The sequence below is a fragment of the Passer domesticus genome, chromosome 15, assembly GCF_036417665.1.
Source record: "Passer domesticus isolate bPasDom1 chromosome 15, bPasDom1.hap1, whole genome shotgun sequence".
NCBI lineage: Eukaryota > Metazoa > Chordata > Aves > Passeriformes > Passeridae > Passer > Passer domesticus.
The window spans coordinates 10,486,319-10,509,319 of record NC_087488.1 but is presented as its reverse complement, the minus strand read 5'-3'; the positions used below and the strand labels follow the sequence as shown (position 1 = coordinate 10,509,319).

The following is a 23,001-nucleotide window of genomic DNA, read 5'->3' as shown; positions in this document are numbered from 1 at the left end:
CCCCTTCCTGCTAATGGACAGCTGCTGCTGATACAAGAGATGTCAGATATCCCCCAGGCTCTGAAGAAGGCTCATGTATAACTAAAAGCTTTCAGATTTATCTCCTGGAGCTGGTGGTAGAACTCTGGGTTAAGACTGTGTAAATCTCCTCACAAATTGAGGTGCATCCACGGCATATCTTGTGAAAGAAGGGAACCAGGTATTAACATTTGCACATTAACACCTTCAGGGAGCTCATTAAAATAACTCCCTGCTCCCTCACACCCCAAGCCTTCTTTCAGGAGTATATCTGAGATGATGCCAACAGCAAGAGAGATGTCACAAATCTAAAGACAACAAAGTTTGTCTCTTAACTCACATTCACATTTTCCCATTAAGATTTCTATCATGGACAGAAAAGTGGCTGAATTATCTGATGACTTCCTGTCAGGGAATGCTGTCATCTCTCAGACATATCCAAGAGGTGCAAATAAGAAATGATCCTGCATCTCCTCTGTGCAGTGTGTGCTGTATTTCACAGCTGCAAATATTACAATCTTCAATAAAGGGAAGGCAACAATTCCCTTCAAGTCATGAAAGCACTGAGCTCAGTTGTGAATGACTGCAGACAGAGCGTGTTGTGACACATGCAGGAAGTGCTATGTTTTATAAGAAGATTATTCTTGCCAACATGATTTTGATAAGGAAGTAAGTCTTTGCAAAAAATAATAAAAAGGATGTTTGTTTTCCAAATCCTTAAACAGTCCTTAGCACTCATTTATTTCAGCTTCCCCTTGTACATAGTGCCATAGAACAATACTCTCCTTGATACAAAAGGAGCACCAAGCATGGGAATGAAGGGCCATGCTTGATTCATCCATCATACAATGAAGCAAAATCATAGTCATAGGATAATATTAAAAATATTAAGAATAAAATGAATACCACAGAGTTTTATAAAATATTTATTTGGAAAAAAATCACTCTGTACAAATTTAACATTCTCAACACTGAAGTTTTATAAAAATGCTAACACAACAGAAAGACAAGTGAAACATTAAACTGCTCTTCTTAAATTACAAAGGAACAGGTTCATTCTAAAGAAGCTACTGTAATTCTAAACAGTAAACAGAACTTGATAAGATTTCAGTTTTTCTCTATTACAAACAAATACAGGTATCAAAGGATGACTTTTTCCATCCTTTTTTAAACTTCCCCCCAAACACTGTCCACAACTAAACCAAATACTCTAAATGGTTTACACTTTTACTGTACATAGCTTGTGCTCCAGGAAAAGTCAGCACAATTTGATCATCATTTTCTCAGTGCCTAACAAAATCTCGCCTCTATAACATTTGGTACAAAATCGTCTGTACAAAGCAACATTGCTCATGTAAATTTGAAGCAAACTTAAAAGTTAAGAGCATTTATCTGTGCCTTCAATTTGGCATTACGAAGAGAGTGATTAAGTAAAATTTCACAGAAGAAAACTCAGTAATTGGGATTACCACATTTTTCTCTTTTTGTAGTAATTGCTATTGTATAAAAAAATCATATACTGCAGGTTATTAGGAATGGCAGACCCTAAATCTAACAATGCTAGTTTCATAGTCTTCATCATAAAATTAGATTTTTCTGTATATTATTTTTCTCTCTTCATTTTAATCTATTTGCAAAAGCTGCTGTTGCATACCAACTGCATAAACAGGAGGAAATGTCTCCTCATGAAATTAAAACCAGTAAAAACACCATACTACTGTAAACACAGCTAGAATGAAAACTGACAAAACGCAGTGTGACAGGTAAGCCATCGTCTGGAAAGCTCTTTTCACATTTTCTTAACACAAAATATGGCTCACACCACAAACAACAGGAGGAAATAAAAACAACAACAAAAAAAAAAAAAAAAAAAAAAAAAAAAAAAAAAAAAAACACAAACACAAAAACAACAAAACCAACAAAACCCCCCAGAAACTATTGAAAGGTTTGCATCACAGCCAGGGGTGCCAGGCAGGGTCCATCCGGCAGAGGTTGTCCAGGCTGTTGGCAGCTGCCACCAGAGTGTTGACTTTGCTTTCCCCTCCCTCAAACTGGGCGAGGTTGTGCAGGCGAGTCATGATGGCAGTCACAGCTTTCTGAACCAGGGAAACCAGCTGCTGGCTGTCCATGTTCTCGGGCTGCCCAGCTGCTGACAGGGGAGAGGAGGTATCCTCTTGGGTTTTTTTGTGCCACGCGATGATTTCATCCCTCAGCACAGTTTTTAGGATGCCATCAACCTATGTGAAGAAGAAAAATCAGATTATTGCACTTAATCCAAAGAACAATCAGGTTCTATCAGATCAGAGAATTGTAACTAGATTTTAATGGACAGTATTTTGACACTTTTGGTGCCACACTGCAATTTCAGACTTTTCAAGATGAGTACGGCTTCCAAATATCTTTATTATTTCCTCTCCAGGTATTTCTTTTCACAAAAACTTTCCGTTACAATAACAAAACACAATGACTCCTACAGAAATTAATATCATATATTAAGATATTGATACACAGTTTAGCACATCCTATTTTTAAATTACTCCACTAAATTCATGGCTTCTACAACACACACACAGACTTGTCTTGGGCAGAGATTTGGAGCACTTTGAAAAGCTGGAGGGGTTTTTTTGCAGTCATTACACTCTCGGGGAATATTATTTTCTGCTTCACAGGGAAAGAACACTGACTACAACATCCATACATATGTATCTAATATATATACACATATATGTTATATAGGCCAGTTCTACCTTTGGATGAAAAAGAGATGCCTGCAACAAATACTTTCCTATTTTTTCTCATCACTGAGTTGAGTTACTGGTATTAATCTGCCAACTCCAACAGTCTCAAGCAAACTTTTATTAAGTCTCCAGTCTGAATCAAATTAAATGCTTACACAAAACCTAAAACATTTCCAAAATTTCACATGGACCTCAGGGTAAAATTTTAAAACAAATCCGCACCATCATGCAGTTCCTACCTTTACCAAAACGTGCTGTTTTGTTTATAAATTGTCAAATACAAACCTGCAAAAGAAGGCATACAAACCTTGAAGTTTGGCTGTGCAAAGCAGCGAGCTACTGCGATCATGGATGCAGTGAGGGGCCCCGACACCCCGATGGTGGTGAGGAATTCCGAGATGTTCGGGGTGAGCCGGAAGGGAACCGGGCGATTGGCGTCCAGATCCCCCGTGGCATCGTTAATGTCAAAGCGAAAGTACGCCACGTTGAGCTTGCCAGTGTCCTGGGATTAACAGAAACACGCACAAAGGCAATTAAAGGAACTGATTTTCCACCGTGGAACCAAAAGCAGTTGGATTTTGTGTCTGTTAATGCTGAGTTCCATCAGTGCTTCAAAGGCATTTCACTTGATTAGCCAAATAACTTTTGAGGAATGAAGTTATAAATAATGGCATGCACAAAGGTAGGTGTTTCTCTCAAAATGTTGTGTCCAAACCCCTCACTAAATACATGTAATACCAAACTTAAGGAGTAGATTCTTTGGCATGCACAAAGGTAAGTATTTCTCTCAAAATGTGGCATCCAAACCCCTCACTAAAAACGTGTAATGCCAAACTTGAGTAGATTCCTCTGGATCCTGATCTGTATGGAGTCACTGCCAATAGACCTCTGGGTGTCCAAGGTTCACCTGAACACTTAATAGAGGGATCAAAAAACCCTAATTACTCTACAGACTATCACCTTTGCTCTTTTTTAAGGTGGCAAACCCCATTTTAAATATAGTATTAAAACAGAAAAATCATGATTAATAGGAGTTGTAGCTAGATGAATATGCTCAAAAGAGAATGGTATTTGAAAAGGGGCCCTTTAAGAAAATGAAGCTCTGTATTTTACTTTCCTTACACCTAACTGATTTAATACAAAGGTATTTTGAAAGCAATATATTTGAAAGAAGACTATGAAGAGAGACTTATCAGTCATTTACATCAAGAGTTCAAATATCTAAGAACAATTTCAGAAAGTTCTAAACTCTCACCACAGAAGGCAGCATTGATGTCCATGGGGACTGCAGTGCTCCCTCCAGGATGTGCAATCGCACAGAAATAAAAAGCCTACTGAAATGCACTGATAATTATCTATGTTGAACTTTGATTCATTTCAAAAGCACAGTGCAAATATCCACCTGATCCCAGCCAAGAGAACGAGCAAACTGAAGCACACCTGGGCAATCTGCAGCATCTCAGGGTTGAGCCTGTTCAGGTGAAAGATGAATTCTGCAAAGCCAATGAGGGCCAGCTGGATGGTGAACATCTTCCGGAAGGTCCAGTAATCCGTGGCATTGGGGAAGGTGTGCAGGGCCCACTCCTTGAGCATGCTGCGAGGCACCATGTTACTCTGCACCTCCTTCAGGATGTCTCTGAGAACCTGCACAGCAAAACGGTTGGGTGGAAAATGGCATTTTTAATGCACTTCTTAGCAACAGACAAACCAACCTAAAGCAGCTACCAATCTGCTCGTAATTGCTGTATCTCGTTTTAGGAAAATAAAAAACAAACCAAAAGAAAAATCTACCAAAATATTTAATTACTATAGCATACACTAGGCCTAATTAGTTATAAAAAGTAGGATCTGTTCTGTTACACCAGAAAGCATGATAGTCATGCTGACTTCAATTAAAGGGCTGTTAAAGTTTCAAACGTAAGAATTCTGAAAATAGAAACAAGTGTTATGTAGCATTTCCATTTTTATTTTGTAACAAAGAAAGTCTGAGAATTGTTTAGACTATGTCTGTAATACATATTTACTGTGTATTTTCTAATAGCTATATTTGGAATGGGACTGGCATTTTATCTATGAATTTGCACTAACCCAAACCAAAAAAAAAAAAAAATCATAAAACCACCTTATACATTACAACTGGTTGTTTGGTGGAAGTTACAGAGAGAGACAGCTTTGTTCTTTCTGAGTACTTAATTTATTTGGTGAGATTGCCCAACTACTTCTGTTTGGCTTAGATGAATGGATCCACTGGCAATTTTAAGAGAAATATTAGAAGAACATGGGAAGCCTGCCTCACAAAGCATGCTGTAGCTGCTTATGTAAATTAGAAATGCTGCTTCCCATGCTGTCAATTAATTATTTTTAAAGCACTAAACAAGTGAGAAAAAAAAAAAAAAAAAGAAAATCAATCAGCACCCTGCCTGTTTTCAGTTGCATTTACCCAAAACAACTTCCAGCAATACAAATACAGGGGTTTTTTTTAATAAAATCATTCCAAGATTACCTAAAACTCTCAAGAGATATAGAGTTCTCATTATGCAAAAAATCAAAAATCCAGCCACAACCCAGGCACTGTGTATCTGTCTGACATCTAATGACATCTACCAAACACACACATTCCTGCTAAGCTGAGCTGCCTTTAAAAGACAGGCTCTGCTGAATATTTCTATCTTCTATAGAAATCCTTTTAGCAAAGTCCCACCTTTATATATAACAATAACTTAAACCTGTCAGAATCTGCTACCTCTTTTCTAAACTCCAAAATATTCTGTTATTTAGTACATAATGAACTTCCTAAATTCTGAAGAAGCGCTGGGGGGAATTTGCCAAGGCACAGCAGGGTGCTGGGGACAGCCCTGGATGGAATGGCCCAGGGATGGAATTACCCAGGCAGGGCAGGGTGCTGGGGGAAGCCCTGGATGGAATTGGGCAGGGCAAGGTGCTGAGGGAAGCTCTGGATGGAATTACCCAGGCAGGGCAGGGTGCTGGGGGAAGCCCTGGATGGAATTGGGCAGGGCAAGGTGCTGAGGGAAGCTCTGGATGGAATTGCCCAGGTAGGGCAGGGTGCTGGGGAAAGCCCTGGATGAAACTGCCCAGGGATGGAATTGCCCAGAGATGGAATTGCCCAGAGATGGAATTGCCCAGAGATGGAATTGCCCCGGGCAGGGCAGGGCTCAGGGCACAGCCCTGGATGGAATTGTCCAGGGCAGGGCATGGCAGGGCTCAGGGCAGGAGGCTGGGAACTTGTCCATCAGGGCTTCCCAAGGGTGGTCAGCCCCTGAGCTGACCCCGTGCTGCAGTACCTGGTGACTGGCCTGCGTGCCCCGAGCCTGCACCGTGGCCAGCCGGTCGTAGTAGCGGGAGATGGGGTTGTCGTGCTCGATGCCCTTCTTGGCGCAGCGCTGCTTGTAGATCTCCACCAGGGACAGCGAGGAGGGGTTGTCCTCCACCAGCCGCATCTGCGGGGACACCGCCACCACCCGTGGCACTGCGCAGGGGCGGGGCACAGAGAGCAAAGCAAATCTGAGTTCATCAGAGCCCAAATGCTGACACACCAGAACACAAAACACAACCCTGATAACCAACTGGAGCCTATCAATGGAAAACTTTAATGCTGTGCTCATAACTAATATTTAAGCTCAGGTAAAAAATAATTACAGTAGGGTTTTTTTTAATCTTAATAGAAATATCAACGGTATTTTCAAAACAAAATTGAGTACTCATAATTTTTCCTATTTTTCTTTACCTTCACGAAAGAGGGTAATACTTTGTTTAGATGAAATCCAGCAGCAAAAATAAAAAGTACTTCTTCTGTGTTTAAAAAGAAATTCAATATTCCTATATCACAACTCAGGGAGAAAAAGTTGTGTTTTGTCCCTCTTCTGTTGTCTCTAAACATTTGCTCCAAAGTATGTGTGCCCACTTCCACACCAACAGGCCCAGTGGGCATCTCTGCCTTTAATATTCACAAGTGCACTTGATATCATAGCAATGCACATAAGCATTTCTAAAAACACCCCAGATCCCACGCAATCAGCTGCACTCCTCCAGAGGGGTGCTACAGCTCCAGACAGGACTAATCACCCAGACAGATGTGAATTTACCTCCTGAATATTCAAAAACCTTCAGCCATTAGAACCCTTGAGCACAACTTACGTTTAAAAACAACACAGCTCTCTCTCTTTTCAGTACCTGTGAAGAACAAATGTCTTTTGGTGGTCTCCTTCCTCTTCTCCAGGCAGGGGTTGAGGAGGCGGAGCAGCTGCAGGACGCGCTCCTCGCGGCGCGACTCGGTCAGGCAGGCGTCGTTCATCACCAGGTAGGGGTAGATCTTCCCGTTGTGCCCGCGGATGTACAGCCTGCGGGCAGCTGTGTTGTGCTTCTGCACTATCTCCACCCTGGGCATGAACCTGCCAGGAGCATTCAGAGAGAGCTTTGTGACTCTTTGGAACAACAGCATCGCTAGTGATTACGATCAACTCGCAGCATCGTACAAGAAAACCAAATCCGCTCTGAACAGTGCAGGTGTTTAGTGATCAAACAAAGTTATTGAAGGAGGATAAATTAAAAAGGTCTTGCATCCAAGTTTTACTACATATGTATATATGTAATACACATACATAAAATATTTATATATTACAAAATATCTATCTACTTTTCCAGAGTGGATGGATGGATGGATGGATGGATGGATGGATGGATGGGGTTTTCATTTTCTTCTGTTTCCAGAATTACAACTACCAAAGGGAATTTTTAGATTACCTTGCTATCTTGATGTAGTAATGTGTTGGCTTTGGCATAAGGAATTCTCCAGGTATCTCTACTTCTGCTGTTTGAGCTGAGAAGTTACTTAGAAAGCGGCACTTTTCCTCTATGAGGAAGAACTTTGGAAGCTGTTTAGTTTTGGCCTCCAGAATTTTGATCCATTTCTTTAGTTTGGAGATAAGGTTGTGGAGTTTCATTGATCCTGGCACACTGAAGTCAAAATCTAAAAAAAAAAAAAGAGAGCCAAACAAAAACAAATCACCCAATTCAATAGTGCAAGCCCAACACACACACCCCCACTAACATGAACTGCCTTTAAAAGAGAGGCTCTGTTGAATATTTTTATTTTCTATAGAAAACCTTTTTGCAAAGTCCCAGCATTATATAGAACAATAACTTAAACCTGTCAGAATCTGCTACCTCTTTTCTGCATACAACTCTACATAATGAACTTCCTAAGATTTTCCTCTTTTAGAGTCATACAAACATTGAAAAGCATATAGTGAAAAATTTAAATACTATTACTGTATTGAATTCTCTATATACTGCAACCAGACATACTGCATAGAAAGAAAGCAGTAACACCCCAAATTATTACATCAGACGACTCAGAGGAAGAGGAAAAGTAGGCTTACTTTATAACACTATAATTTTCTACCTGTTTCATTACAAGTCACTTATTTATTTAAAATCAGTGGAGACTTTTTACTCCTAAAATGAATGAAAGAGCCCCAGTTGAGGATATAACATAGAATCCATGAGGAACTGCAGGACAAATAAGAAAATTGTTATTATTACTATTCTCAGGTGCCAGAAAATACTTATTCTTCCCTTAGACAACAACTGAATGACACTACAGGAAGAAGAGCCACAGCAGCCCAAGAAAAATGACAATATTATGCAAACAGCCTGCTCTTTCCACTGCAATGTCAACAGTACCAGAGAGTGAGAATATCTCCTTTAATCCACATGCAGGTGAAGAAGGAACTTTCTCAAGGTCAATACCTGGACTTCAGTACATTATGCAAGGAATTCTGTAACAGAAATCATCTGCAATACTGAGCATTTTCTGGGCCACACCAACACCATCTTCCCAACACTGCTCTCACTACAGTTTCAGACAAAGCAAATAATAAATAAATAAATGTCTTTGAATTTCCCAAAAGAGGGAAAATGAATAAACCACACACATGAAATGATGGCTCAGCACTTCAGTGCCACAACAATGAAAGATTAAACACACTTGGATAAGAAGACAAACTGCTCTCTGTAAACCTCATTAGTTATGGCATCCCAAACTATGCAAGTTAACGAACAGACTTGAATTTTTAACTCATCTTCACTCCCTAGAAGATGCCATTTTAAGCTCAACATGTCTCAAGTGAAAAAGCAACTGAAAAAAAACCAGAATGACAATTAAGTATTTCTGAGATTTAAGTGAGCAGAACAGAATCTTCAGTGTTATTCAACACAATAGAAAATTAAGACTTAAAAATTAGTTTACATTTTCTTGCAGAACCTCCATTTCAATATGTCATATACACTCAATATTTTCCTAAGTTGACAAAAATACCAAAAACCAAACATGAGCACTGCTCAGAAAATTTGACCACATAAATATGCTACAAGCATCTGCCTGCAAGTGTGCCAAGAGTGAATTAAGTATGTGCACACAGCAATTACTGCATTATAAAAGTTTTTTCAACCACAATTAAACCACTCAAAACTCTGATTGTTCAAAAGACTTACTCCTACAAACAATTTAAAATATTCATTTAGTCAGCAGAGTTCCTGTCATTCTACACATACACTCTCCTAAGTTCTTTTCTTTAATCCAGAATTCTAATGCCAAACAAAACAATGCACCTTAGGACTGCCTTCATTTTGCTGTTCGTTTACTTAAATATATATCAGAGAACATATAACTCAACCTATTTCACATGTATCCACAATAAACTGATATGCCAAAACCTTTCAGTGAAAGGCCTAAAATTACCAGCCTAAAACAGAGCAAAAAACCAGCTCATACAAAATCCTTTCCACTTCTGTAAGAAAAAAAGTCTATAATGAAAAATACAGTTTCATATTTATGGATGTAATATTCTCTTTTCTTTTTCTGCCTGCTGTGGGCAGTGCATCTACTGCTATATCACTGTAAAACACTCTTATTAAAATCCCAAGCCTACCCTCTAGTGAGCAGTGGGAGTAAATCATTTCATCAAAGTGACAAAATTATTGCGTCATTTATCTCCCGAATCTCTGAAGTGCAGGAAAGTACCCACAAACTGCAACTAGTTTTTGTGCTAATGTGAATCAGCCAAGAGGTAAAAACACACATCAATATATTTTCCTTAGGAAAAAAAGTCACCACAAGAGCAGCTCTAGTTTGCTGAATGCCTATTTTAGGATTTTTGTTGTTCTTTTGTTTCCCAGTGGCAGATGGGAAACACAGAGAGTTCAATTAGTCCTTCTGCTCGTGTCACAGAGAGCCCATCTGAGAAGAAAAATCACTTCAGCTGGAAGAAAGGGAAATACAAGACCAAACATTATTTGTGTGCAAAGTCCCTCTGCTTTGCAGACATCTTAATCTATACAAACAGTGGTTTTGTCTAAAAAAAAAAATCCATTTCTTCAGTATCTAGTACTGGAAAACAACCTTCTCAAGCTAACACCTCACTACTTGCACCACCTATTTCTAGAAAGGATGGGAAGTTTTCCCCCTCATCCTTAATGGGCATTTTCACAGAAGGCCATGGCACAGACTGCAGTGGATGCAGTTTGCTCTCTCTTCTCAAGGCTGCTGAAGTTTCTTGCCACTCTCAATGGAAGGAGAAATGGGGAACAATCTTCTCCCCAGTGAGACAGACCTAAAAAAATCCTGATGCCTCTTAGCATGCTTGGATTGAAGGCTGTACCATCACTCCTCAGGAAAAAACACCAAAAACATACTTGAGGTAGCAAAATTAAGAGTATCAAACCCACTGTACCCCCCTAGTCCCCTTGACCTACACAACATTAACATGGCATTAAGAAAACAAAGAATACCTCCAAAGAAAGACTCCAGAACTATATTTAAAAAACCCTTCTGTGACACTGGAAGAAAATAGTTCTGATCAAAGGCAACAGGCTATTAATGCTGTTAGAGCAAGAAACCATTCATTTGAAGATTTTTAAGATAATTCTGACCATAGGAAAAGCCTGATTCCATTAAAGGTTCACATCTCAAGGATCTCCAGCTAAAAAGCCAAGACACTAATCATGTAAAGTGTCCCTGAGGACTGAGTTGTAAGCTTAGCTTCATGGAGCTGGACAATTCTTTATGCCCATGACACTGAAGAAGATCCAAGCATTCTCCAAAACTGAAGTGCTGTCTTGCTTCTGAAGTTATTATTCAAACATGTATATATTCTACTTCCCAAAACTTCTCCCCAATCTCACAAGAACTTTTGGAAAAAAACCAATAAAGATGAAAGATCTCAGTGAGAGGAAAGCAGAAATATGGAAGAGGACTTCGGGTTTATCACTCAGCTCCAGAAAACCAAGACTGCATGTACCAGACACCAAGGTCAAATATCATGCATCTCTTTATCTGGATTTTCTGCATAACATCCTGTTACCTAAAAATTACAATGGAAGCAAAGAGCTACCAAAGTACACAATGTTCACTCTTGAGCAAAAGGAAACAAAATCCTTAAAAAGGCTGAAAATGAAGAGAGCTCTTCCCCCTGCCCCCTCCTAACAGTTCACAGCCACACTTGGGTTTCAAGAGCTTCCTCCTGAGTACAGAGCCACCAGCACAGTGAAGGATTCATTGTGCTGGGGCACAGAGTCTCAAGGAAATTACCATGCCCTTCAAGAGGGTATTTTGGAGATCTCCATTCGTATTCAGCTTGAGAGGAGAGATGGTTGCAGAAAGAAGCTGATCCAAACTCTAAACTATCATCTGCCCACAAAAGGACAATTGAGGCAGCTTTTCTGCGGCTTTTACTGCTGAGAGAGCTCTCAAAGGGAGCATTTTTCAGCATTTTCTTTTCTTTGATGTCAAAAGGTTTAGCAGAAAAGGAAAGAACAAAGAACAGATGGTCAAAGAACTGTGCATTTGAAGTTCTAGAAAAAAAATTCAAAGTAAAATTTGTTTTTATAATATAACATTAGGATAGATAAAGATGACCTATCACAGCTCCAACAGTCCAGACTGCTACAGACAAAGAATTCAGAACATAAGAAATGGTGTGAGAGTCTCCAGTGGCTCCAAACAGGAATCAAAACACATTCTCGTGTTGATGGAAATGATTATGCAACCACACCCTGCTCAAAGTGTCTATAAACCATTGCTGTCAACATTAATCTGGGAATAATTGACAAAAAGTTTACTTCAAGACAGCTCCTTAGCTTGGACACTTTTGAAATGAAAGACAACCACTGTAATTATCTGTCCATCATCCAAATGCAACTGATACTGAGAACAGGAAAAACAAATATGAACATTGTGGTGTGACAGAAGGACACATCAGGCACACTCTGCAATTGGTTTCTTGTAATGTTAAAAAAACCCTTGCAATCTTCAGCACAGTAATTACAATCCTATTCAGTTATTTACATACATTTTACTGTTATTGCAAAATCAATAAAAAACTTATTTTCATTTTCTGCATAACAAATTAAATTACAGAAATTATTAAGTATGCTGATTGGTTTAATTTCTTCTGTTTTCCCACATTTAATTTGGAAATTTAAACACTGAATGTAATAGATTAAAATCTAAACCAGCACTAAGCAAAATAATTATGTGTATCCTGCAGACATTCATATTTCATTGCACTTGAAAAATAAAACATGAAATCTTCAAAAAAAAAAAAAAGAAAGTAATTACTGTTACTTAACCGAAGTTTACTAAGAAACACTTTGCATTTGATGACTTTACATGATTTTTATGACCAGGCCTATGTCATACTTTGGTTTATATGTTGTTCCATATAATTTTTTTAATTAAGAGAGAACATCTGAAAACCTTAACAGCCATTTATATATCACAAAGATATGCAAAAAATAAAAACAGCATAAAAAAATACTGGAAATCGTCTCCACTTTTTAACTAAAAGTGGTAACTGAATTATAATTAAGCTTGCTTAAATGTTTCTCTAGAAATGTTTTGAAATATTACTTCAGATATTGCAGACTGCAGTCTGGCATTGTATTTACTTTTCCTTTACACCTTGCAAACTCCAGAGCTCTCTGATGCTCACAGGAAAGGAAGTAGGAGCTACTGTGACAGACCAAAAATAACTCAAATCCAACCAAGCATATCAACAACAACACAGCAATAAATAAGTGGCTATACCACTGTTGCAATATAAAGGCTACAAACCATTATTAAAAACCAAAATCAAGTCCAAACTTGCATGTAATGTAGTGCATTTCAGCTGGAAGGGATCTACAACAACCATCCCCAGATCCCTGACCCAGGGCTGCTCTCTTCTCCCCATTTACACCTGTACCTGCCATTATTCCTCTGCTCTAGGTACAGAATCCAGCACTTGGACTGGTGAAATTTCACCCCATTAATCGTTATCCAATGATTTTTTTTTTTTCCACCCTGTACGCTCCCATTAAAGACACACAAAGAGTTTCTACTTCCATTTCCCTCCCTAGTACACTTCATCCAGTAAAAATCTAATCATATGGTTCAGGACTTTCATTATCTGCTGTCATGCAACTGCTGTGCCTCAGAAAGGACACCGTGCACGAGATATGTAGGTCACTTCTACAACTCAGTCACTTCCACAGGGTTCCCATCAGTTCCCTTACTTTCACAATATTATCAGCAAATTCTTGAATAAACACCCCAAGTCTACTTGTCAAACACTCTCAGTTACTTTTAAAGAAAAGCCAAGGAATTTATGCAAAACTCAAAATTCTGGCAACCCAAAACACTGATGCCAATCACTGTCACTTTGTCAGGTATGAGCTGCATGGTCTTAACACATTTCACCAACAAATCAAGCTTGTAAACAAGCTTTTCTTAGAATTTCAAATCAAGATCAGATACTCAGATATGTAACTACTCTTTAAGAGAAACTGAATGAAACAAAAAAGCTACTTCCCTTAAGTATCTTTTTTATTAGATCTGATTAAAGTTATTGATTCAATTTACCAATGATGTAAATTTGGGTAATAGAATTTTTATAATCTAGTTACCCAAAACACTAAAGTAATCTTACTCATCAGAAGTAGGCTGTTTTAAAAGACTTCACATAAAATCATCAGTTTGGAGTTCTGGGGTGAAAATTTCATTAAATTCTGGCATCACAGAGAGACAGAGATCATTACTGTCCCTCACACACAGCCAGCAGTTCTGTTCAAATTGCAAAAACATTACAGAAGTAATCTAATTTATCTTTAAACACATATGTGATCAAATCACAGTTTTCAATAATAAAAATACAACAATATATTTATTCTCTAGGTTGATGTCTGTTTTCCATTTGAATTACATTTACTGCTGCACAAAACACAGGAACAAAACTATTTCAGGTTTTCTGAATGACAGAAAACTGCCATTTTCTAAATTTTCTCTCAGGAAAGATATTGGAATAAAAAAGGAGAATGCCCTCACAGCTGAACTGTGGGGGCTAATTTTCTTGAGATTAAAAGCAACATTTTAAAAAATTTTAAACATTTACCTGTTGTAAATTGGCCTTTTAACTTCTGGAACACGGGGTCCTGAGCTGTTGCCTGTGCTCTCCTAGCTAGTGACTCTGAGGCTGCACTAGAAAACATGGTGGACACATTAGAGACATTCTCAAGACCTACTCCAAAGGTGCTGACTAACTTCTTGACAAAATTCAGTGTATGAGGAGTGATTTTGGCATCTGAAACGGCTCCACTTTTCTCAAAGGCAACAGAGTAGCACTTGGCCAAGCCCTGCTGCAGTTGTCTGAGCACCTAAGAATGAAAAACAGAAAAAACAAAATAGTCAGGAAGATCAGGCCTTCTGATTTGACACCAAATATTCATTCCCATTGCATTTTACATAGTAAGAATTATGCTCTCAGAAACATCCGCTTAGAACTCTGCTCTTAAACTGCATCAGAGGGTCAATCAGAATGACAGCACTGAATTTCATTAGCATTGCAAACAAACAGAGCAGGGGAAATGCTACTTTACAGAGGACAACTTGCTCTTTCAACAGCAGGTAACTTTTAGGTTTCATATTTTGAGATATATGAAAAAAAAGTGATATGAGGAAACCTTCAAATAAACACTGTGCTAGGCAGACAGAACAGTAGTCCAACACTTTGGGAGGCAAGGAACAGCAGAGTGGCAGGTCCATCTGCTCTCTGCTGCAATGCAAATTTCAGGTAACAATCACCACCTGTCACAGACCACCAGATCAAGAAGGAAAGTGGTATCTCTAAGACTTAGTGTAAGAATATACATTTTCAGTTAATATGAGCAACAGCTTAAATCCTAGAGGCATCCATCACATTAACAGTTCCGTAAAACCCTTGTACTGCTTCCAGAAATAACCAAGATCCTGAAACTCCAATCAGAACAGTCAGTTCCACAAACAGCAGTTTACTAATCAAAACAAACAGTTATGCTTTCATGTTTAAAATTAATTCTGGGTAAATATTTTGCAGTTAACTTTCCCTTAGATGATCCATACACTGAAGGTGCATTGAAGCCAAATACCTCCTCGTGCCAGTTCTCTCTGAACCAGACCATCTGATCCACAATGCCTTCCAGAGAGGACAGCAGGGTTGGGTGCAATTCCCGCTGCATGTGCATGATCCTGCTGCATCTCCACATTGGAGCAGTGGCTCTGATGGGCCCAGGGTCTGAGGCAGAGTGGGACTGATTCCCAACTGAACTTGGCTGCTGTTGCCCTGAATCTGGAAAGTAAACATGAAAAAGGAAATAAGAATGACCTTTCATGAACTTGGTATGTGTCTGTTTGAAATAAAATAAATTGTTCCAAGAATTGGCTTGAGATTCACATTAAATATTAATTATGTATTACTGAGTTTCAGAAAGAATTTTTTTAGAAAGAAAATTGGGGTTTTTTAGAGAAAACTCTGCACCAAATGCTATTTAGTGGTACAGACTTCCCAACATTAAAGCAAAACAAACACTCTTCAAAAACACATAGGAGGTGTAACCTATCTGTTGAAGTAACTTGTTACTTTTGAAGTAACAGACATTATTTCATATAGGATCAAACTATCTGAATTATGGGCCGTTTTTTCCCTCCCCTTTGGGGGAGACCTTTCACACATGACTAAAGAATAAATGTGTTGATGCCGACAACAGAAACTGCCATAGTCTGTATCTTTTAGCACAAACCATCTCTAGCAGGACAACTCCATCAGACAGTGATTAAGCAGTTTTGCTTTATCAAATGACCCCCACTAACTCACATAACCCACCCACCTAGCAGTGTTTTTGGGCAGAACCTACAGGGAAATATTTTAATATTGCTGGAAAAAAAATAAATTATGAGGGTATGCGGGCATCTCCTTCTGTAAAACAGTACCCAAACAAAAATAAAACATTATTTAATTAGTGCCCTTTCAAATTTTATACAGAAGTTTAGTGAACTAATTCCCAAATGGAAAGGGCAATTAAATAAACAATGTACTTTGTAATAAAGAACACAGAACTGAAATGAGAGTTCTTCAAGTAGCTCTCCCAGGACTCCCAGGAAATTATGTGGGACAAAAGAACAACTAAATTCTGTGGAACCATTTGACAGAACTATTCCAGATGTGATTTGTTCTTGGGAAAATAGTTGTTATGCAAGTTGCTGAATGTTTTCCCCATCTCCCAAACATTTCTCAAAGCCAACATTGCTTTTATCTGGCATAATGTGAGATGCCCATTTTAGTTGAAAATTCACCATAAGAAGTTATTAGGGAGATACAGTTTTTTTCAAGTGTGGCTCCTAAATGTTGCATGGTTCATGATTCCAATAAAAATCGGTCAAGAGAATCTTAGAAAACTGTGACATTCTGTATTTGTAAACCAAGAATTTTCTATTTCTCCACAAATTTATCAACAAAAACATCTAGTAAAGAACATGTGATTCTCAATCATTAAGGTGATATGAGAATGAAAGAGGTGGAACTCCTCTTGGTGAGTATTTTATACAAGAAAATTCAAGACAGCTCAAGCCATCTGCAGGTTTAACTTCACTGAAACAAATCAATGCAAGCAGAGCTTATCAAGAGTTTTCTTCCTTAGCCTTGCTAAGCTGATATGTTTTCTAGAGAATCTGTTTTCTCTGTAACATCCAGTGAAACTCAACCTAAAAATTAAGTTACAAGAGCCCAAACAATTCCACGAGGACCAAACTCACCGCTCTTGTAGCGCTCTCGTTGCTCTATCTTCAAGGTCAAATAGAGGGTCCTGATAGGGAAATAAACAGCCTGGGGATAGACTCTTCCCACCTATTTGGAGATACATTTCTCAGTTAATGAATACTGACTACAGACCACATCAACACAGACAGATTCTCTTGTAAATGAGTCCAATACAGCAATAATCAGCTCTTTGTGTTAAATAACAGCTTATGGAAATTAAAGATTCTTTCAGTAACAGGAACCCAAAGAGGATGAATTGGTAGCTCCCTGCACACACTGTTAAGACATTACCTAATTAGGGTTTCCAGATCATATTGCCTAATAAACCTGAAAGCAGCATAATGTCAGAGCTCCAGCTGGGCCAGCTCAAAGATCTTACTCATGTGCATAATGGAAGAAAAACAGACATAATGACAGCAGTTAGTCTTTAAATTAGGCCACAACTCCCAGCAAGCCCCACGATACTTGATAAGAAAGCCCATTAGAGAGTAACTTTACTCCACCTAATTGTGGCACTTAATGTAAGGGGATACCAACTGCACCCAAAAATAAAACCAGGATTTTATGGCTTCCATTAAAAAAAACAACCCTAAAGAGATGTTGACATTCAGCATCCCATTTAAATCTATAAATCTCAGTATCTATTAAAGGAAAGAAACCAGGTGTATACTACCTGCAATAGAGCACATCTTAAGACGTCATTTGAGGCTTCTTCAACCACAATTTTACTAAATCATAGATCCTTTCTCCATCCAAATGGATATGGTAAGTGGTGGAAATATAGCAATGGGATTGAAGCATTCAGTAACCTGATATTTATGACAGACCACTAACCTGACACACACATGCCTCATGCTATAACTCAAAAGCTATTTGAAGAGAATTGTGGAGTTTTAAAACAGTAACACAGAAAATATGGTAATTTTTTCTTTAATACTTTTTCTATGTACCTGAAGTTTAAAGGTAAGACAAACAGGAGTATCTGTGATATTTACAAGTCTAAGCTCCAACCAGTGTATGACTTCTGAGCAAACACTCACTTTACAAATTTTATACAGATCTCAATAAATAAAGTGTCTGCAAAGTGATGAAATGAGTATTTTCTGCCAGAAGACAGTAGAGCACACTGGTGTTGCCAGACAATACCAAGCCATACCCATCAAAGCTTGCCTTACCTACTTGGCATCTTAAGCTGCTTGGCAGCATGGTCTCTTCAAAGTTACATTTTAATTTTATGAAGAGGGAGGGAAGGGAACATGAGTAGCTCTGCACACACAGACATATCCAGAGCTGTGCACACCCATGCCAACACAAATGGACATTCTCTAGCTACAAAAACTCACATTCTCAGAGGTCTGAAAGAGCAAGGACAGGGGATAGGATAAAAGGAGCTCGGTCTCACAGGATCATAGAATCCCTGAATTAGAAGGGACCTGCATGGTCAAAAACTCCATATCTCAAAAACCAAGGGGGGAGGGAAAGAAAGGAGTTCCGTGAGGAATTCAGCACAACAGCTGTCCTGTGCCAGTTTCCAGGAAACAGTGGAGCAGTGCAGGCCTGGAATTCAGGTATTGTGAGAGCTTCCCATGGCCACCTGTGCATTAATGGGACTTCACAACTGTTTTATATCAGCCTGAATGAACAAACACCAAAGCACTTCCAGACAGAGTTTGCCCTTTAGCTACCAAAGCTAACCATTCTTTACTCCTACATTACAAGCATTTTTAATTATGTATTTTATGTGTTCTATATCATTCACAAAAATAAATAGAATTCCACAGGGAGAGCTATAATGCCTCATGCAAATAGGGGCACAATTTCACTGGATTTAATCTCAGTAAGTAAAACTCACTTTGAAATTTAAAATATCCTGCTTAAAAGCAGAAATTACCATTTTTAACACATCAGCAGTTGCAAACAATACCATTTTTAAAGCTTGGCATTTTTGTAATTTGCTTTAAAAAAATATTCATGTGTCACCTCACAAATGAAGATTACAGACCATAAGGAATTAGAGATTATCTTCAGCACCTGACTGATGAGGTTGAGCAGGAGTTTGCCCTCCGAGCCAACCAGGCAGGTCAGCAGCTGTGGGATCCAGGCCAGCCACTGGATGGGTGGGACACCAATACAATACTTGTCCACTGCATCTGCCAAGGTGTTCTTGTCATCATCAAAACTCAGCAGCCAAAGAACCTAGAAGAGAATTTCGAGGCTCTCTCAGTGCTTAAATTTAAGGCACATCAATCATTACAATGCACAAAAGCAGAGATATTTTATTAATAAGACTGTGGAGTCCTTGGAAGTGTTAAAGTTGCCTCAGAGACAAGAGCTTCCATTCATTGTGCCTGGCCAATGCTATTTTTTCCCTCAGAAACAATATTTAAAGGATGTAAAAAATAAATGTAAGTGTACTCCTTACTATGAAATAAGACAGAAAAGAGCAAATGAATATGACTGCATTCCAGAAATTCTTTGGGATTTTGGCTGGGGGTGTGGATAAAAATTTAGACAATTTTGTAGAACCTAAAATATGCAACTCAGATAAACGAACCTTGATACAATAACTTGATTATTTCTCTGGGTGTTCTTAATTATTTGAACTGTCCACCCCCAGTTTAATTTAAATGTAAACATATTAAGCATTGACTAAAACTCATTAACTATTATGCAACCAGACAGGGAGAAGAATAAACTTCAGAGTGCTATTGCGGCCACCTTTAATCTCAAACAATATTTTCTGTATTTGTTTCATGGTCAGAATAGATTGGTTCTTCCCTGGTCTGCTAAATTTTTTTCAATTTCTACATGAGAGAGATTAAATATCCCCAAACTGAGAAACATACAACACAAATAGCTTTTTTGGCCAAAATTTTGCTGAATTTCAGAGTAAAACTGTACAAACAAAGCTCATCTGGAATAAAATGCAATACTTATGTAAACATCAATACTATTTATCCATAGTAATGATAAACAGATCTCAAACTATGTTACTTTTTAAAGCACCAAAGGATGCCTTTTTGTAAGTATTCCACCACACTGTGTAATAAAAATGCTGGATGTGATTTGTCCTTTTCCTCCTATAGAAAGGATCCACATCTAAAGGAAAACTCATTTTGGGGTTTTTTTGTGTCCCATTGACACAAAAAAAAACCCAAAATGAGTTATGAGCAACCACATACAGCCCCTCCACCTAAACTAAAGCTTTCCCTCAGTAACCCTTTCTCTACCTGCAAAAACTTGAGCACTGAACATCATCCCAGCCCTTCCCAAGGGGGTGGAGCTCTGGTGTTTGTTTTTTTTTAACAACCCAGACCTTACCTTTGCTAAGTATTTCCTGGATTTGCTCTCGTTCTGGTGGCGGCAGGCGTGCAGGTAGCAGGTGATGGCAGACACCCCCAGGTGCAGCTGCCTCTCCTTCACAAAGATGTTCTCCAGGTAATCCCCCCACATGGCCCACGCTTTCACCAGCACGTCGTGCATTTGCACAGCTGCAGAAAAAGCTTTGTTTGCTTCCTCAGACCTGTGTGGTGACAAGTAGAAATATGAGTTTTATATAATTTAGTCACTGTTTGCTAGTGTAAGTCAGACTTCTGATAGGGCAAGCAATTAGTTTTTTAATATCCAGTGATACTTTTGTCAAGTTCTCTAATAAGGTCCCTCACAACAGTTTTGTCATTGCTTTCCTTAAAGTTCAGCACCAACAAAAGTAAATGCTTCATCATGAAAACAGTTTCATAAGTGTTAAAAATCTCACATACTCCCTTAAAACAAGAAAAAAACTCCAAGTGCACTGTAGTGGAAACTCAATCAGTGAAACTGGGGGAAAGAAGAGTAAATAATAACAAAAGGGGAGTAAAGCAAAATCATTTAAACATGCTGTTCCACTGGGGAAAAGCAACACTGGGAAGATGTTATTTAAGTTATCTTTTAGAGGAATGTATCTTATTTAATTCCTTTTCCAGAGAAGTCATGAAAAATTTTACAATCAACATTTTCTGGAAATAGTCAGTTCCTCATCCCCACAGCTGTAAAAGTTAATTTTTTTAAACAGGAAAAGTGAAAGAATTTGAAGGTTAATCACACAGTTCTGGGTAACCAAAAGATTATTTGTTTGTTACTTCTCAGGTTTTCTCCATGTTTCCTCAAGTGCCACAGATCCAAAATTGGGCATGATTCATCTGAATATATATACAGCCCTTGAATCTGTGTCACTTCTGAGGCATAAAAATAAAGGATGAGAAAACTCACATGAGCATTACCAAAAAGAAGAAACTTCAAGTTTTTCAAGACTCTTTATAAACAGAAAGAGCTTCACTTCTCCCTTGCAGAATAAGCACGGAAATAACCAATATCAAGGTAACATGATGCTTATTTGACTCATTTTTTTTAAACTACCTGCAATGTATTTTTAACATAACAATATAAGCTTGGGGGATTATAATACTAAATTAAAATGACCAGCTACTGAGGCATAACTCTAAAAAGGAAAACAGCTTTGTCTGTCATGTGTTACTTTCTGTGCCACATTAATGTCCTTGCTTTCAGAAGCTCCCTGCACCCTGGATGAAGGCTGGAAGTGAACCAGCCCAGCAGCAGCCTGATGGATGGCTTTGTATCACTCCTGCTCCTTTATAAGAAAGGGACTTCTCAGTCCGTTTTCCTTTCTCCCACTCTACAATCCATCACTCTTGACACCTGAGGTGATTTTTTAAAATGGTTTCTATCACCTTGTCCAGCCAATGGGCAGCACAGGAGGATGCAGGAGCAGAGGTGACCTTTAACTTCAGTTTTGTTGACACACAGGTAATCAATCAGCAGTCCCATTTTCAGGTTCAACACTGCCACTGGTCCTAACTGAAAACTTCCTAAATTCCCGGCCTTAACTATAGTGCTAAAAAATGCTCGTGTGGTTTTTGGCAAGATTAAGAAACTCTAAGTACATCAGAACCACATTTCAGAACAGAAACCTTTATCCATTTTATCCTGAAGGAACAAACAGAGACAATTCTCCGCAAGAAATTTTAAAAATTTAACAATATGGGGGAGGCACACTTTCTTCTCTTTACATCTCAACTACAATTAAGCCAATGACCATATAAAAGCCCACTGTACTTTCCATCCAAGTAATTGCATTCTGCCTATTTAAAATTCTCTCTTGCAGCCACAGAAGATATTCATCATTTCCTGACTTGAACTGCTATGTGAGGTTGCAGTGTACAACTTGGGACCTGATGGATTTAATTCTATAAGTGGCCACAATACAGTGGTAAAGGAATTATTCCACCCATATGTAACACATATCAAAATTGTCATTAAATCCCATGCCCACTAAGTGCTCCTGAAATCTGAAGGGGTCTTTTTGGCATCACCAAACAAAATTTGACTGATGAGATATTTATTTATTGAATTAAAGAGAGATCTTCCCCAGAACAGTAAAGTGCCTGTCAGTGGAAAGCAAAACCATTACTACTTCAGTCCTACAAGGCTTCAATATAGGACCAATCATTACATCTGCAAATTGCAAAGGAACTCTCAGAGATACTTTTACTTTCTTAGCAGTGAGAAATTTTAGACTCTATAAAGATATGGAATGGCTTTTCTGCTCAAATACTGTGTTGAATACTTCAGCTGCATTTTTTTTTTTCAGATGTGTGCTAGTGCCTCTTGCAGCCAGCATACTCACTTGTTAATCTGTGCCAAGAACATTCCCTTTAGAGCATAAAACTCTGCAGTCATCTCCTTGGTGAAGTACTTCAGATTGGTTGATTCAATAACTTCAAGACCCTGTTAAATAAGCCTTAGTGAGAAAAGTCTTTTAAAAGGGAAGGCTTTGTTAAATGAAAGTGCCATGAAACAACAGCCAAAATATTCTCTTGAAATTTAAATAGCATGACTTTCAAGAATTTAGTTTTGATTTCAAAAAATACTGACAATTTTAAGTTTCCACTGGCCCATGCAAATCAAACACTACAGACAACATTTAGCAGGTTATCTTCCCACCCTGTTTATGTTATAATTCTACTTATGTTATATTACAAGGTTCATTTGCTGGTCAACCACATGCCAGTGGGTTTTGCCTAAAATCACACTTTTTCCTTTTCAACACATAAAATTTT

At 38.4% G+C, this 23,001-nt stretch overlaps 1 protein-coding gene across 3 annotated transcripts in view; it reads right to left on the bottom strand.

Annotated features, from left to right (window-relative positions):
• Positions 1-928: 928 nt before the first annotated feature.
• The window catches only part of TRRAP (transformation/transcription domain associated protein), a 75,289-nt gene continuing 53,216 nt past the window's right edge, over positions 929-23,001 (bottom strand). For all 3 annotated transcript variants that reach the window (XM_064390769.1, XM_064390771.1, XM_064390770.1), the window contains 12 exons: positions 22,569-22,669; positions 20,204-20,405; positions 18,914-19,078; positions 16,879-16,969; positions 15,216-15,415; positions 14,204-14,465; positions 7,518-7,743; positions 6,948-7,165; positions 6,059-6,243; positions 4,197-4,400; positions 3,064-3,258; positions 929-2,255 (listed from right to left, as the gene is read on the bottom strand). In XM_064390769.1, the coding sequence (XP_064246839.1) occupies positions 1,971-2,255; positions 3,064-3,258; positions 4,197-4,400; positions 6,059-6,243; positions 6,948-7,165; positions 7,518-7,743; positions 14,204-14,465; positions 15,216-15,415; positions 16,879-16,969; positions 18,914-19,078; positions 20,204-20,405; positions 22,569-22,669 (2,334 nt within the window). In that variant the 3' untranslated portion in view covers positions 929-1,970. The remainder of the gene's footprint in view (positions 2,256-3,063; positions 3,259-4,196; positions 4,401-6,058; positions 6,244-6,947; positions 7,166-7,517; positions 7,744-14,203; positions 14,466-15,215; positions 15,416-16,878; positions 16,970-18,913; positions 19,079-20,203; positions 20,406-22,568; positions 22,670-23,001) is intronic.